Source organism: Arvicola amphibius, chromosome 6, assembly GCF_903992535.2.
Source record: "Arvicola amphibius chromosome 6, mArvAmp1.2, whole genome shotgun sequence".
In the NCBI taxonomy this organism is placed as follows: Eukaryota; Metazoa; Chordata; class Mammalia; order Rodentia; family Cricetidae; genus Arvicola; species Arvicola amphibius.
This window is the reverse complement of record NC_052052.2, coordinates 35,593,616-35,611,515: the sequence shown is the minus strand read 5'-3', so window position 1 is coordinate 35,611,515 and position 17,900 is coordinate 35,593,616. Positions and strand designations below refer to the sequence as shown.

Here is a 17,900-nt window from a genome sequence, read left to right as displayed (position 1 = left end):
TATGCAGATAAATAGTATTTGTAAAAAAATTTTTAATTTTATTTTTAATTTTAAATTTTGTGTGTATGTGTGAGTGTGGCTTTGTGTATGTGAGTGTTGTACCTGCAAAGGCCAGAAGAGTGTTGGATCCTCGTAGTTGATGTTATAGACGGCTGCCAGCCAGTCAACATGGGTACTAGAAACCAAACTAAAGTCCCCTAGAAAAGCAATAAGCACTCCAGCCACCAATGTAAGAAAACTTTATAGTTTGTCTAAAGAAGAAATACCATTTTCTACAAAGTCAAAGTACACAAGAAATATAACGGCATAACCATGTCAACCCTGCGGGCCCGTGTTTCACTTCCTCGTGGATATTCTATTTTGCAGTCTATTGAACAGGTTTGTTTGTCTACATTCTTCATACAGATTTTGCAGAAGCCATCCTCTTACCGGAGTTTCAACAGCAGCAAAGTAACTGTCACTTAAATACTAGTTACCATGGCATTTTAATAATAACTGGGCTTTAAAAGGCACAACTTTCAAAGCATTCTGCTATCATTAAGTTCGCTATGCCATCTTTAAGAAAAGCAAGAATAGATATTTCCAGTCTTAGCCATTTTTTTCTCACACTCTCTGTGATTTTCTGGCAGTTAAAATCGAGTGGTTCTCACAGGCAACGCTCAAAAGCACATCAGCTTATAAATCCTATAGATGACAAGGACTGTAATTTTAAGTTATTGTTCAAGATAGTTTTCTAGTGACCAATAACCAAGCCCAATTTATTGAGGGTATGTGTCTAAGCTTTAATTTTTCATTTTTCTTCTTTAAGAAAATGAAAAGGGGGTTGGTGAGATGCCTCAGCCATTAACAGCACTCGCAAAGGACCTGGGTTCAATTTCCAGCCCAATATAGAGGCTCACAACTGTCTGACTCCAGCTCCAATGGATCTGATGCCCTCTTCTGGCCTCCACAGGCACTGCATGAATGTGGTACACAGACACATAAATTTTTTTAAAATAAATTTAAAAAAATGAAAAAGCCAAGCGTGGGTGAGAGTATAGCTCAGTTGGCAGAGTGCTTGTCTACCATGTGTGAAAGCCAACATTCACTACAGAATGTCCTGTAAAAACAAGGTATAGTGATAAAGGACTCTAATTTCCACACTCACAAGGTGGAAGCAGAAGAATCATAAATTCAAGGACATCCTCAGTAAGTAACAACTTTGAATCAAGTCTAAGATACATGAAACTCCGTTTCAAAAAAGCAAACAAAAGGTCAGCTTATGACGTGGCTCAGTGGGTAACAGTGCTTGTCATCAATCTTGCAGACCGGAGTTTGAATCCAGGATCTACAAGGTGGAAGGAGAGAACCAACTACCACAAGCTGACCTCTGAACTTCACGCATGCATCATGTGCAAACACACATACACACACACACACACACACAAGTCGGACATAGAATCACTTACATTTATAATCTCAGTGCTCAGGAGAAAGAGGAAGGAGAACCACTACAAGTTTGAGGCTGACTTAATTACAAACACAGTAAGACCCTGTCTTAAAAAATAACAACAAAAATTAGTTGAAAAGCAACATTTATGAAACAAGAAACAGGGTTCAGAAAGATGAAAACGCACCATGGTCTCAGTAAGAACAAAACAATATTCTCTTTTACCAAAGCAGGCAGATGTCAATTTATGGCATGTACTCAAACCACTATGGCTTAGTCACTGTCTACTGCTGTGAAGAGACACCATGACCAAGCCAACTTTGTTAAGAGAAAACGTTAAATGAGGGCTCGCTCACAGTGTCAGAGGGTTAGTACAGAATCAAGGCAGGAAGAAGAGAGAGAGGCATGGCATTGAAGCAGCAGCTGAGAGCTTTACATCCTGAGGTGAAACCTCAAAGCCATTCCCAATGCCACACTCCTCCAACAAGGTCACACCTCCTAACCCTTCCCCAAATAGTCCCAACTAGGGACTAGACATTCACATGCACGAGCTTATGGAGGCCACTGTCACTCAAGTCACCACACATTTTGATACACATTTCTCACTTTTTAGCAACCGCCTTGCTTCCCTTTAAATTTAGGTAATGTTGGGGCCTGGGATGTTCTTCAGAGGTACAACACTTAAGCTGGCATGTACAAGGCTGTGAGCTCAACCCTTAATACCACACACTCACACACAAACATACATACACACAAAATCTAAAACTTGGATAATATAGTTCTATATAAACCACAAAAACAATCAAACTAAAAAAAAATTAGTTGTATACACCTGTAATCCCAGCACCCAGGAAGCAACAGAAACAGGAAGGATCCAGAGTTTGAAATGAGTACTGGCAATATAAAAACACTGTCTTAAAGGAAAAAGAAAAAGCCGAGTTCAAGGCACAAATGATGGATAAACACAAGGACCTTGAAAGCAGGAAGATCCAAATGCCAAGCACCTCTTCTTCCTGATAATGTGGGATTTAGAAAGTGCCACTAGATTGCTACAGGGCCTCTCAATTACACAAAAGAAAATCAGCAGAAATATAAGCTACAAATAGAGCTTTAAAGCAACTGAGCAAATAAAACTATTCATTGTCTTAAAAAAAACAAAAAATACTTCTTGCTTGATATAGTTGTACACCCCTTTAATCCCAACACTTAAAAGATAAAAACTCAGTTGGGCTCTGTTGAGTTCAAAGCCAGTTTGGGCAACAAAGAGAGACCCCCATCTCAAAAAACAAACAAACATAAACCATTTATTATATCTCTATATATGTATGTGGCAGGTGTGTGCAGATCAGAGGACAACTTGTGAAAACTGGTTCTCTTCTTCTACCATATGCATGCCAAGGATCTAACTTGGGTCAGGTTTGCGAGCAAACACTTTACCTACAAGCCATCTCTCTGACCCTCAAGTCCTTATTATTTTGGGGTCTGGAGAGAAGACTCAGTGAGCAAGTGCTTGCCTTACCATCAGGAGGACCTGAGTTCAGATCCAAAGTACCCACATAAAAGTGGGGCTAAAAACCCCACTACCATGCAGAGTCTATAATCCTAGCATGGGAACCAGAAGGCAGTCACAGTCTAGCCAAAACGGCAAACTCTAGGTTCAATGAGAAACTATCTAAAAAGAATAGGCTGTACTCTGAGCATGGTGGCACACACCTTTAATCCAGCACTTGGGAGGAAGAAGCAGGATTTCTTTGAATTTCAACCATCTTGGACTACACAGTAAGACCCTGTCTCAAACTAAAATCAAAACCAAACAAAAGTCGCAAAAAGCCTTAAACATAAAAGTTCCAAAAACTGGCATCATAAATATTTTGTCTTTTTGTAAACAAACAAAAAACATGAGACCCAATGAGAATTTATTCCTCTTGTTTATATTTTCTGTTTATTCCTTTCATAGATGGTTCAAGAGCTCTTCAATGAACTAGCAGTGATTAATCAGAAACTATTCATCTGGAGAGGGGAGCAGTGAGTTGGCTCACTGGATCCTAAGTATTTGCTACACAAGCCTGACAACCGGGGTTCAGTCTCCAGAGCCCATGCTGGAAGGAGAGAACTGATTCCTAAGAGCTATCCTTTCATCTTCACACTTAGGTCTTTGGATTTATGCTACATATGTGCACAATTGTTTACCCCTGTCACACACACACATACCTTAATAAAAAATAAAAAAGTTAAAAGAAAATATACATTTAAAAATATCTCATTAGAGCCAAGTGGTGGTAGCACATCCTTTTAACACCAGCACCAGTGGAAGCAGGCAGATCTGAGTATGAGGCCAGTCTGATCTACAGAATGTGTTCCAGGATAGCCAAGGCTACACAGAGAAATCCTATCTTGAAGTAAAAAAACAAGACAAAACCATTTCATTAAAACAGCAATAAAAGAACAGTGAGATGGCCCAGTGGGTAAAAGTGCTTGCTGCCTGAAGCCCTGAGTTCAATCTCTAGAATCCACTCAGTGGAAGACGAGAACCAACTCCAGCAAGTTGCCCTCTGATTTCTGCACACAAGCACACAGACATAAATAAATTTTAAAAATGTGATAAGAATAGTGATTAAAAAATTAAATTTAGGAATAAACCTAAAATGTACTGTGTAAGAATTACATGAAGAAGCCAGGTGGTGATGACACAAGCCTTCAATCCCAGCACTCAGGAGGCAGAGGCAGGAGGATCTCTTTGAGTTCAAGGCCAGCCTGGTCTACAGCACAACCTCTAGGACAGCCTGGGAGTGCTTCATAGAGAAACCCTGTTTTGAAAAGACACACACACACACACATACACACACACACACACACAAAGAAATTACATGAAGAAACAAAACACTGTATTTACTGGCATGAATAAAAGCCAAATCATAAAAGGAGCATTCTCCAGCAGCTGATACCGCACTCCTGTTCATATGGCAGCAAGTATATTCAGTAGACTACTCAAAAGAGAGGGGACATGAAGTTGGGAAGGAGATGGGTTAGGGGACTATACCAGGAAATTGAAAGGAGGGAATCAGATACATTGTATACATGTGTGAAATTTTCAAAGACTAAAGAAAGAAAACATTCTGTATCCTAGGAAAGATTCCTACTGAAGCATTTGGTTTTCTTGTTTTGTTTTGCTTAGTTTTCTTAAATAATGAAAAAATTTTCCAGGCAGTGGCGGCACACGCCTTTAATCCCAGCACTCGGGAGGCAGAGGCAGGTGGATCTCTGTAAATTTGAGGCCAGCCTGGTCTACAAAGCAAGGTCCAGAACAGCCAGAGCTGTTGTTAACACAGAGAAATTTTTTTGTCTCCAGAAAAAAAAATTACCTCCTGCTGGGTGAAGGCAGAGGTGATGGATCAATATGAGCTCCAGGCAAGTGACGGCTACATAGTCAGACCCTCTAAATAAATAAATAAAATTTAAAAAGTAAAAATCTGATTAGAATTGTCTATGCTTGTTATTTGGTGCTGGGGATCAAACGTAAAGCCCCTGAACATGGTAGGCAAGGGGCTCTGCCACTGAACTAGCTGCACACCAGCCATGTTTGTTTATGAAAAGAAAAAAAAACCTGGTGAGTTTAGTGTCAGGTTAATCAGAAATAAGCATGAGTAAAATATTCAAAATTGAAAATAATAATAGCAACTACAAATGAGGACTTGCCTAACTACATGAAATAAAATATTATACACTACAATAACCAAAATAGTGTTACTGGTATATAAAGTAGGCATAAAAATGCAGTCCTGAAACAGAACCCAAAAACAGGCCCAACTACAAATGGGAATTCAGTAAGTGATAGCCAACATCCGAGATACAGACAAGCATTGCTAAGAAAGCAAAAAGCTATGGTTTGTGTTTGATCCCAGAAAAACTTTTGAACCAAGCAAGGCTTCAAAAGTATAAATAATTTGCTGGGGGTATGGCTTATGATTGCCTATGATACCAACACTCAAGAAACTGGAGCAGAAAGATCAATGGTTTAAGGCTACAAAGCAAGAATGTGTCTCAAAAAAGCAAAATGAGTTTGGTGTGTTGGCTTATAACTATAATCCTAGTCCTAAAAAGGCTGAAGCAAGAAGACTACCTCAAGTTTGAGACCAGCCTGTGCTACCTAGTAGGCTCAGGTCAGCCTGGGCTAAAAAGTAAGTCCCTATCTCAAAATAAAAGCAAAAACAAACAAACAAACAAACAACAAAAAACAAAGGATAGGTAACAGCTTGGAAGAAATTTTATATACAAGATATATTTACTATACAGTACAATATATACAATGTATATAAAGAAAAACTAGTAATAAATTAAAATATTATATAAAATAGGCAAGCTGGTAATGTGCCATCCACCTATAATCAGAAGCTAAAACAGGAAAACCACTTCAGCCCAGGGTTGGAGATCAGTCTGGGTCTTTAAAAGAGGGAGAAAGGGGGAAGCATTAAAAACAAACTATTCATAGGAGAGTTAAAATACAAAAATAAAAACACGGAGCTAGGTGGTAGTGGCAGATGCCTTTAATCTCAGCACTCAGGAGGCCAAGGCAAGTGGGTCTGTGTGAGTTTGAGGCCAGCCTGGTCTACATAGTGAGTTCCAGGACAGCGAGGACTACTCAAAAAAACTCCACGCCACTAGTAATCCTGAAAATGCAAATTAAGACAAAATGATTCCAGTTTCTACCCATCATATTGGTCCAAGTATTTTAAAAAGCAGTAGTGGCAAGAACAGGGAGACACTAATATCAATATAATTTGTACAAGTATTCAAGCTTTAAAGAGGGTCAGCATGTCTAAGGTTCAGTTTGCACATTTTTTTTTTTTTTTTTTTTTTTTTTTTTTTTGGTTTTTTGAGACAGGGTTTCTCTGTTTAACAGTCCCGGCTGTCCTGAACTCAATTTGTAGACCAGGCTGGCCTCGAACTCACTGAAATCCATCTGCCTCTGCCTCTCAAGTGCTAGGATTAAAGGCGTGTGCCACCACCGCCCAGTAGTTTGCACCTGTTTTGACTCAATCATTCAACTTCTGGGCTGGTGAGTAGGCTCAGCAGTAAAGCCACTTGCCGCCAGGCCTAAAGACCTACCTGTCTATTCAGTCCCTAGCACCAGCACGGTAGAAGGAAAGAACCATCTCTTGCAAACTGCCCTTGACTTCCACATAACCACACCCTACACAATAAAGTGCTTTTAGAAGTTAACAGCTCTCTCACAGCAGCAAGTTCAGCTCACCAGTGTTCAATGGTGCATCCCCAAACACCACCTGATTCCCAGAGAAACGGAAAATGAGCCTGCACAATGAAAACTTACTTCAAGGTGAAAGCCGATTATTTAGAAAATGACAGCTTCAGGGTCAGAGAGATGGTTCAGCGGTTTAGAGTATGGTCTGCTCTTGCAGAGGACCCAAGTTCAGATTCTAGCACCCACATGGTGGCTCATGACTTTCCTGAACTCCAGTATCAGGGGATCTGACATCCTCTTCTAATTTCCAGGGGCACCAGACATGCACATGGCACACATGCATATATGCAGGCAAAACACTTACACATTAAAATAAAAAAATAAATACAACTTAAAAGAAAAGAAAATAACAGCTTTAGAGAAAGGTCTCCATGAACTTCCCCCAAACCAAAAATCAACTCAAATGTTTAGATAAAATTTTCTCTGAAAAGTGATCCATCCCATAAACAAAGGAGAAACCAAAGTATAATACTGCCACACAGGAACACACCACATGGGCGTGGAGTCAAGAGTTACAGACAGAGACAGAAAACAGTCCAGTTTCACAGCCCAGAAACAGATGAAAATTTAGAATTCAGATTACACAAAGGTTTAAAAGGAAACATATTCAATGAAGCCTGACTCCAGACACTAGAGTTCAAAACTATAAACAAAACATTTGAGAAATACCATGTGTATGGAGTGGACAATATACCCACACCACCTTAAGCTCCAAAATGACCTATCAGAACAACCGTGTATTGTCCTAAGCAACCTTTCTCAACAACAACAAAATAATCAAACCCTACTTAGACAGTAAAGAATCACCTTCACTTTTCGTTCAAAACCTCTTACCAGAAAGTATGAAAAAAGTCATTTGGCTTTGAGAAACTGTACATATTTACCTTCATAAATACATTTTTTCATTCTAAAATTAAAGTCAATTTAGAAATATATGTTTTGTTTTGACACAAGGTGTCAACATGTAGCCCTGACCATCCTGGAACTCTCTATGTAGACCAGGCTGGCCTGACTCACAGCAATTCACTTGCCTCTGCCTCCCGAGCGCTGGGATTAAAGATGTGCACTACCATGCCCAGCCTGGGAATATATGCTTTTGTTTACACAGCAATCAGTCCTAATTCAATCTAGGATCTAATGTTGAATATAGATAACTTTGTCTACTTTTATACTGCAAACAGGTTCTTGATTGGAGTCTCACTTCATCAAGTGAAATGCCATAAAGTGTGATAAACTCATAGAAAATGTTTTCTATAAAATTTCCTTCCATGGTTACACACTGAAAAGATCTCTGGAAACCATTTGTGAAATGGACACCATCAAACTGATCTGACGTAACTAACTTGAACCTACTCTACCCCCTCTTCCTTTCTATATATATTATCCCTTCTCTATCTGTCCCCAGCTCCAACACAAACACTTATCAGTTATTATCTCCTTTGTAGTCCTGGGCTAACTTATCAAGTTTTTAGAGCCTGCATCACAAGCAGAGAGGCAGAGAGAGAGAGAGAGAGAGAGAGAGAGAGAGAGAGAGAGAGAGAGAGAGAGAGAGAGAGAGAGAGAGAGAGAGAACCCGCAGGATGAGATCATGTTTTACAATTTAAAATTTTAAGTGCAGCAATGGTGAGATGGCTCAGTGGTTAAAGACACTGGTTGCTCTTCCAGAGGACCCGGTTCTATTCCCACCACCTACATGGCAGCTCACAACAGTCTGTATCCAGTTACAGGGGAACCTGAGACGTGCTGATTTCCTAGTTAATACAGGGAAAATTTGATTCAAGTCTCCTGACCTCCATTGAGTATTTTTCCTTAATGGACCTCAGTGGTGACCAATGCAGATATGTAGTCTTTAGCCTTCAAGCTTCTATAACCTGGGTGGGAATTGATAGAAGGAAGGAGGGAGGGAGGGAAGGAGAGGAGGGAGGGAGGGAGAATATTTACTGAGAAAGAAATCCCAGGAGGAAAGCTTCCATAAATGAAACTAGGGTTTATGAAAAGTCCTTCCTGTGCTTGGATGATACTTCTGGTACAAGTGCTAATGCTGGTTTTAGCACCTAGCAATAAGTTCCCAGACACAGGAAAAGAATCAAGAATGAATTAACCAGAGTAGTTCAGGGATTGTTCTAGAACTCCATTTAACAACTTACCTTTCCAAAGGAGTTTGCTTCCTCATCATTAATATTGTACTCATACCTGTAATGCACAGGTGAGACCAATATACACTCTGTATTAATACAGTAAAGCCCTTAGCAATGAACTGTCTGAAAGAAGGTGAACCCTCCCAGTTGCCAAGCTGTGCATATGTACTACTCAAGTTTGGCTAGGTTCTTAGTTGACAATCCCCCAAACTCAATGGCATAAAATAATGAAGTTTTATTTCTTGCTCACACTACCTATCTGCAAAGAATGGATGGGTTGCTATGACATTTGGATCACAAACTCTGCTAGTGCACATTTAAAAGGGACTTAAAAGTCAACAGAAATGTGTGACATGGGGATGAACCCAAGAACTCCACCCACACACAAAGAACCAGGTGTATTTGACCCATGTTGATCCTGCCAGACTCTGGACAACCTCACTGCTTCTGGCCAGTCTCCTCATTTGTTTCATTCTTGCTTTTCTCCACTTCTGAAACACAGACATCCCTACTTGCATTGCCCAACAGACGTTAAATTAATAACAGAGACAATCTTCCACCATCTGATAATCTAGATTAACCATTAAGTCAATTACATGATCAAACATCTTCTAAAGTGCCTTTATGCTCCCAGCAGACACCAAGAAAATGGAAATTCATATTCTTAATGACCTAAACCATATGTAACTATGTAAGTAAATCCTGTGGCTTTAACACATGCACTTTTCAATAGTACACACCAACGACTATCCATTCTGGAAGCTCCAAACAAAGTGGGAAGGAAGCAGTCTTCCACCCACCCCAATATGAGTACATCTGCTTATTAGTATGGGATATACTCTAATGGTGAATGGAACCAACTTACAAATCTTTTGGAAAAGACAGACAGAAACCAGGCATAGAGCGTACGTTTCACCACGGACCTGTCCACTCAAAGTGACAGATTCTGGGAGTAGTAAACTACAACTAGTGCTTTTTCTTTTATTCACCTGATGTTTTGTTAGCTTTATTTTCCAGGCAGAACAAAACTGTCAGCAGAGTCTTTCAGGCTACACCTGCTCTCTATTAACTTTCAAATGCTCTTATCACATGTTTAGTCTGTAAAAATGTCCTTGATTTGACAGGTTAAAGCAACTGAATTGTTACAGTAAATACACTTTCATGTAGCAGCTGAGCTAAGGTATTAGCTTAAAAGTAAGAAGACCTGGAACACAGCATAAATAAAACAGCTAGGCTCTGCACTTGTGCGCTCTCTCTTTCTCTCTCTCTCTCTCTCTCTCTCTCTCTCTCTCTCTCCTGGTCAAGAGAGAGAAGAGAGAGATGTCTAGAGTGATTTCTTTTCCTTTTTTAAAAAAGTTTATTACTTTTTATTTCATTTGTATCAGTGGCTGCTAGCACACGTATGTGTGTGCACCATATCATGTGGCTTCTTGGCCTTTATAATTTTGAGTAAGTTTCCCAAATAAAAACACTTTTATATGTTTATGTCTGTATCTATCTCTTAATAGCCCTGCTCCTCTGGAAAATTCAAATGTTTCCCCCAAGTTATCATAACTAATTATCAATTAAAATAAAATACATAGTTTGAGGAAACAGTCCACTTTTAAAAACCCTATAGACAAAACATCGATATGCAAAATTATATTTACAAGTAAGCTCACTGAAACAGTTAACATCAAAACCACCCCTAGAAACTGTCCTAAATAACCACCAAGTGAAATGGTTCAACTATGCTGTGACAATATCCAGAATAGTCTGCAACAACAAATAAAAATCTATTAAATATGTAGGAAAAGCACCGAAAGAATAGACATGATTAGTTTGAAAAAAACTAAATAGTGAATAACCTTACCAGATATAAAAAATTTAGCTGGGCGGTGGTGGCGCACGCCTTTAATCCCAGCACTCGGGAGGCAGAGGCAGGCGGATCTCTGTGAGTTTGAGACCAGCCTGGTCTACAAGAGCTAGTTCCAGGACAGGCTCTAAAGCTGCAGAGAAACCCTGTCTCGAAAAACCAAAAAAAAAAAAAAATTTAAATTTGTGGATTTTGTGATATTGAGAATGAGGAGACTAAAGAGATGGCTCGGCTCATTTGCTACTCTTGTAGAGGACCCCAGCTTGGTTCCAGCACCTACAGGGCGGCTCACAACTGTCTATAATTCTAGTTCAAGAGACAACATTCTTCTGGACTCAAAGGCAGCAGGCCTGTATGTAATACACATATATACATGCAGGCAAACACTCATCATACACATAAAAATTAAAACAAGAAATAGAGATGGGAAAGCAATTAATAACTATAACCTCCAGATGAGAAGAACTGAGCTTGTCTCAATAGATATGTGACTTTTTTTAAAATATTTATTTATTTATTTTGTATACAATATTTTGTCTGTGTGTATGCCTCCAGGCCAGAAGAGGGCACCAGACCCCATTACAGATGGTTGTGAGCCACCATGTGGTTGCTGGGAATTGAGCTCAGGACCTTTGGAAGAGCAGGCAATGCTCTTAACCTCTGAGCCATCTCTCCAGCCCCGATATGTGACTTTTGTAACTTAAAATGGAAAGAAAAAAAAGTATAGTAGATAATCTGAAGCTCTTCTGGTCTCTTCTAAAAACCCTATGTTACAAGCATCCTTAAAGAAATAGTGGTTCAGCACAGGGAACCACTTCCTAAATAGAACCCCAGCAGCACAGACACTGAGAGAAACAATTAATAAATGGGACCTCCTGAAACTGAAAAGCTTCTGTAAAGCAAAGGACACGTCAACAAGACAAAACGACAGCCTACAGAATGGGAAAAGATCTTCGCTAACCCCACATCAGACAGAGGTCTGATCTCCAAAATATACAAAGAACTCAAAAAATTGGACACCAAAAGATCACATAATCCAATAAAAAAATGGAGTACAGACCTAAACAAAGAACTCTCAACAGAGGAATCTAAAATGGCTGAAAGACACTCAAGGAAATGTTTAACATCCTTAGTCATCAGAGAAATGCAAATCAAAACAACTCTGAGATTCCATCGTATACTTGTAAGAATGGCCAAGATCAAAATGATGACAACTTATCCTGGAGAGGCTGTGGGGAAAAGGGTATGCTTCTGCATTGCTGGTGGGAAGGCAAGCTGGTACAACCCCTTTGGATATCGGTATAATGATTTCTCAGAAAATTAGGAAACAACCTTCCTCAAGACCAGTAATACCACTTTTGGGTATATATCCAAAGGATGCTCAATCGTGCCACAAGGACATGTGCTCAACTATGTTCATAGCAGCATTGTTTGTCATAGCCAGAACCTGGAAACAACCTAAATGCCCCTCAATCGAAGAATGGCTAAGGAAAATGTGGCACATTTACACAATGGCGTACTACTCAGCAGAAAAAAAATAACAACATCTTGAATTTTGCAGGAAAATGGATGGAGCTAGAAAACATTATTTTGAGTGAGGTAACCCAAGCCCAGGAAGACAATTATCACATGTACTCACTCATAGGTGGTTTTTAGACATAAAGTAAAGAAAGCCAGCCTACAAACCACAATCCCAGAGAACTGAGACAACAATGTGGACACTAAGAGAGACTCACATAGATATAATCTACATGGGAAGTAGAAAGTAGAAAAAGACAAGGTCTCCTGAGTAAATTGGGAGCATGGCGACCTTGGGAGAGGGTTGAAGGGAGGAGGAGAGAGGCAGGGAGGGGAGCAGAGAAAAATATAGAGGTCAATAAATATCAATAAAACAAACCAAAAAACCCCAAAAAACAAAAAAAGAAAATTTTTTTAATTTATTTATTTTATGTGCATTGGTGTTTTGCCTGCATGTCTGTATAAGGTTGTCAGATCTTGGAGTTACAGACAGTTGTGAGCTGCCATGTGGGTACTGGGGATTAAACCCGGGTCCTCTGGAAGAGCAGTTAGTGCTCTTAAACGCTGAGCCATCTCTCCAGCCCCCGAAATAGTGGTTCTTTAATAGAGTCAAGTTTTGTTGCTTTTTAAATTCACACGGGTGTTTTTCCAGCATGTATGTAGGTGCATGTCTAGTGCTTGTGGAGGACAAAACAGGATTCAGATCTCCTGGAACTGAAGTTACGGATAGTGTTAGCACCATGTGGGTACCAGGAATCTAACTGGGTCCTCTGACCGTGCTCTTAACCACAAAGTCATTTCTCTATCCCCAAGAGGCAAGTATTTTGTAGGCCATATCTTTTATAGAGTCTTTAAAGCTTTTAAATTGTCCTTTAAAAAATAAATCTTTAACTATACCCTCCCAAGAAGAAAAAGTCCTATCCTTAAAAGGCCAGACCTTAAGGTTGACCAGACTTTTCCTAGATCATTTCTTCTGAGGGTACAGGATGAGTTCCAGATTTTGAAACTGAAAGTTCTGCTCAGCATACTCACCATTCATTCACTCAGAGTAAACAAAAGCACCCCAAAGACGGGCTTCATTCATGCTTGAGGTCCAGAAAGCTACTTGGGTGCCCCCTAGGATCAAATTTTTAAGATGTATACAGTTTCATGTATATGTATCTCTATCATCAATATTTACTCAACAAGTACCTACTATATGCTAGGTACAATGTTCAACAACAGAGACAAAAAGATAAATAAAATCAAATTTCTGATTTCTGATGCTCAAATTCAATCTCATTCAAAACTTTTTAAAGCATAGTATGAGTCATCCATTCAGATAATTAAATATTCTCTCCAAAAAACAATGCAAAACTGTGGATGTATTTTTGAAGAGAAGTTAGGTTACAGAATTCTAATTTTTTTTGAACCAAAATAATATAAAGCTTACTTTTTAAAAATTCACAAATGAGGCCTGATGACCTGATTCCCATCCCTGAGCTCACATATAAGTTAAAGGAGAAAAGCAACTCCACAAAGTTATCATCTGACTTCCACACATGTGCCATAGCATATGCACGCATACACATATGTATACACAACATAAGGAAGTAGGAAATTTTTTAAATGATACAGCATCCCTGAGTTTTAGAAATATATCATTATTCAATAATTCCACCGAGTATTTAATTCAAATAAAAGTATTACACTGACTTAGAAAAGGGCTAATTAAAAAAAATAGTACAAGAGGACATGGATTTCAAAATAATTAGAAAATAAAAATTAAACTGAAAAGGACCATTACAAATAAATGAGTTAAGTCAATTCCCAAAGCTCCCTCAAAATTTCTCTTCCAATTAGGAGATACCTTAAAAGGTTCTCAATCAGATCTGTTCTTTTCTGCCTGTGGAGCATTAAAAAAGTGGAGTGACTCAGAAAAAACTATCAGTTTCCCTCCAACACACCCCCTTACCTAACTCCAATCCTCCATGACACCAGGGCAAGATACCCTCAGACTGTGAATCCCTAAAACCAAGCTGTACTTCTGACAGCACCCGGCAGCACAAATCCTAGCAGGAGGAAGGCTGAGGCAGGAGAACATAAGGAGACCATTCCTCAAATTAGACAAACAATACAGCACAACTTCTGGCAACCTGAGTCAGAAACCAAAATAACTTCTCTCCAAAAAACAATTCTGTAATCGGCCACATTTCAGGTACCCTGTGAACTAAATTCGCTTTGGCATGATAGTTGGAGAATTTAACATAGAGTTATATAACCTTTTCCCTACAGAAAAAAAAATTAATTTTAAAACTTGCTGTCTTTGGGGATTAAGTCCATAGCTGCCTACATAATGAAACAGTGAGTCAAAATGCAGACTCACAGAGGGGAAAACACCTGACTTACCCAAACCACAGGCATTCCAGTGTTTATTTAATCAGCTAAGGAATAGTGACTCTTAAATTATACATTTGAAATTGGCAGATTATCAGTTGAATGTTTATGGCAACTAGAATCAACAGCAAACACTTCAAAAGAGTTTATTCTAGATGGTTTGGTAGAAGAGGTCTATAATCACAGCTATTTATGAAGTTGAGCCAGGAAGACCACAAGCTCAAGGCCTGCTTTGGTTACAGAGTAAGTGCAGGGACAACTTTTTGAGAACTTTAAAGTAAAAAGTACAAAGAGAGATGCTCTGTAGCAGAGTGAATATCTTTCATGTTTGAGACCTGGGTTCCAAAGCTCATATAGCTGCCATCTTAAATAGTAAGTAAAAGAAGCATTCAAGAAAAAAAGAACAATCTCATCATAGACTCTTGTAATTGATAATGAGCAGGTTTAAGTATTGCCAGCTATCAATTCATGAAATAGAAATACTAATTACTGAACACAGAGACTTTGAATCCAGTAGAGTAACTGGGTAGTTAGGCTGAGTGTGGCCCTTTAAAGACACATTATAAACTCAGAAACAAAGTATCTGGGTGCACTCAAAAATGAAAGTAATATGTCAAGTTTTAGAATGTTAACGCACTTACAAAATAAAAATTACCAACTTCAGATAGTACTCTTATTACTGCCCAGCCTGCTGCCCTTACAGTGCATTAAATAAACCTGTTGTCTTTCTAAAAATAAATGAAATGACCAATATAATAAAACCAGGAAGCTTAAAGGAGAAAACATCTACATCTATGTGCCAGGTGTCAGGCCTCATTTAATAGTCACAAATACAAAACAGATTCTATTTTCTCCATTCTTAAAAAGGAACTCAAGCTAAAAGTAACTTCTCTGGGGTTAGAAAAACAACAGTAGCAGAATCAAGCCTTGAACCGTTATTTATTTTGACTATAAAGTTCCTGCTCCTTCTTTTACCACGCTATTTATATTTTAATCATCGTGCTCATTTATAACGGAAACCTGAAACTATCCACTGGTCATTTTGCTTTTAAAAAGTGAAAACCAACAGAAAGAAAAATAAGGAGGAAAATGCCATGCACTTTTTGACAGAGCTGGTTTTCAGAAGGTGCCTGTAATTATAGACCCAACTTTTAGAACACACTCTATTTGTGGGTGTTCTTTAGAGAATAGAGTATAGGACAAGAGTTGAATGCATGAACGTGGAAAAATCCAAAGCAAATACAGGCCATAACCTAGGAAAAGAAATTATTTATCAAGTTCCGGGTCAAAAACTTTTACCAAGCACTCCATTTAACGGTGAACGTTTGGTGTTTCACCCCAACTCTGGTTGCCTGTTGTTTCTAACTGCTTTGTTTTCCTTCCAAACACTGCCCAAGACTGCCCATTAAGCCTTCCTCACCGTATCATTACTGCTCCCAGAGGATAGAAAAACGGGGTGTGAACCCAATACCTGTCTCTTTCCGGTACATGCCAGCCAGACCTCAAATACTAACAGAATGGAACTGGCAAACTTATGTCAAAACTTTTATTGTATTAATTTATTTGTGTGGGCAAACTCTCAGCCACAGCTCTAGTATAAAAATCAGAGGACAACTCGCGGGGGTTGGTGCTCTCCTTCCATGTGGGTCTTTAGGATGGAACTTTGTGGCAAGCGACTTAACCCGCTGAGCCATCGCACCAGTCCTACAGCAAACTTTTTTTTTAAATAAGGAGATTTTAGACTTGGGTGGTGTCTTACTTTCTCAGTTAACATGAGAGCAGAGTTTCTTATTTGATTAGATAACTAAGGTTCAGAGAGCGAGTGACTCACTCACGCAAGGAAAAGTGTGAGCTGGCAGTTGGGCCAAAGGTTAGCACCTCGGCTCACACGGCTCCGGTACTTTAACTACCACAAGATCCGGGTTAGGTTCCTCGAAGCGGATTAGCCGAGGACTGACAGGCCGGGACCGAGCGAGGAGACCCCGGTCCCGGGAGTGAAAGCAAGAGCGCGCGGGAACAAAGCGGACAACGCGGCGCGCGCCCGCAGACTCGACGCCCCTCGGCCCCGGCGCGCGGTGGCCGTCGGGATTCGTAGTCCGCTGGCCACGGCGGGGGGCGCGGCAGCCAACGCGGCAGCTCCCGCTGGCCCGGGCCCGCTCAGCCCCGGAGCTCTCCGTCGCCCTCCCGCACGGCCTCACCTCGACAATGCGCGCGCACTGGGTCCCCTTGCCCGCACCGGGCCCGCCCAGAACGAACACGACCAACGGCTTCATGAGGTGGCCGGGACAGAGCCGCAGTCCACGGGTCAGCGGCGGGAAGCTCGGGACCAGGACGTGCAGCAGCCGGCGACGACAGCTGCTCAGCATACACCGCGCCTCTGACAGCGGCCGGCGCGGCGGGGCGGGCGGGGCAGCAGAGAGGGGGCGGGCTGAGCGGGCGCCGGGCCCCGCCGCCAGCTGCGGGCCGCCGCAACCGGAAGGGGCGGGGCCTCCTCCTAGGCGCCAGCTTCCGCTCGCGGTTCCGGTCCTTCCCAACGTGTCAGGAAACCCGGAGTTTTTGGGTATTGGATGCTGGGTGAATCCATAGCCGGACCCGTCGTTTTGTCGTTCAGAAGTTCCCTTTCCCACGAGATGTGGCTGAACTGAATATAAGCAAACACAGGAATCAATAGGAACAACCGCACTGCTGGGAACGAAACCAAGGGAGAAACAGGAACAGATTGGTTGAAGTCTGCAGAGATGGCCTCTGAAGAGGTGACCTTGGAACCAAGACTTGGAGACTGGGAAGAGCAGAGACTAGGATGCAGTGGCCCACCAAGAAAGGAGGGCGTGTGGGAAGGTTAAGACTCGATAAAGGGATTGGAAAGTGATAGATGGAGAGTTGAGCCGGCTATGGAAAAGCATTTAGGTTACATTCTAGCCGCAGTGAAAGCCTTTAAGCATAGCCCTGTTACCCTGATCCTGGCCATCAGGGAAAAATCTTAACAGAAAAGGAAGAGTCTAAAAAGTGAGTCTGGATGAAGACAAACCTTTGAAAGTTGGAAACAACAGTGGTAGCGTTTTCATGAGGCTTTTATAGCAGAACAAAGCTATAACTCACGGCTTTTTTCAAATAAGTTAGTGGAGATGGTTTATAGCAAAGCTGGTAATCTCTACCATAGGCCTCACGCTATAGGATGGCATTCCTAGCGTTTGGGTTTGGAAACTAGGGTTCTGTTTGTACATTACAAAAGGACTTACCTAATAGTCACAAGAATGTTAGGTCACACAAGAGGTGGGCAATAAGTGGCTGTTTAGGGACTAAGATAGCCTGGGTTTGGCTCTG

The 17,900-nt window shown here is 40.6% G+C and overlaps 1 protein-coding gene across 1 annotated transcript in view; it reads right to left on the bottom strand.

The window, feature by feature from the left end:
- Positions 1–17,003, bottom strand: part of Cmpk1 (cytidine/uridine monophosphate kinase 1) — a 30,223-nt gene extending 13,220 nt beyond the window's left edge. Inside the window, exon 1 of the mRNA XM_038334984.2 lies at positions 16,775–17,003. Within this exon, the coding sequence (XP_038190912.1) occupies positions 16,775–16,942 (168 nt within the window). The 5' untranslated portion in view covers positions 16,943–17,003. The remainder of the gene's footprint in view (positions 1–16,774) is intronic.
- Between the last annotated feature and the right edge of the window lie 897 nt (positions 17,004–17,900).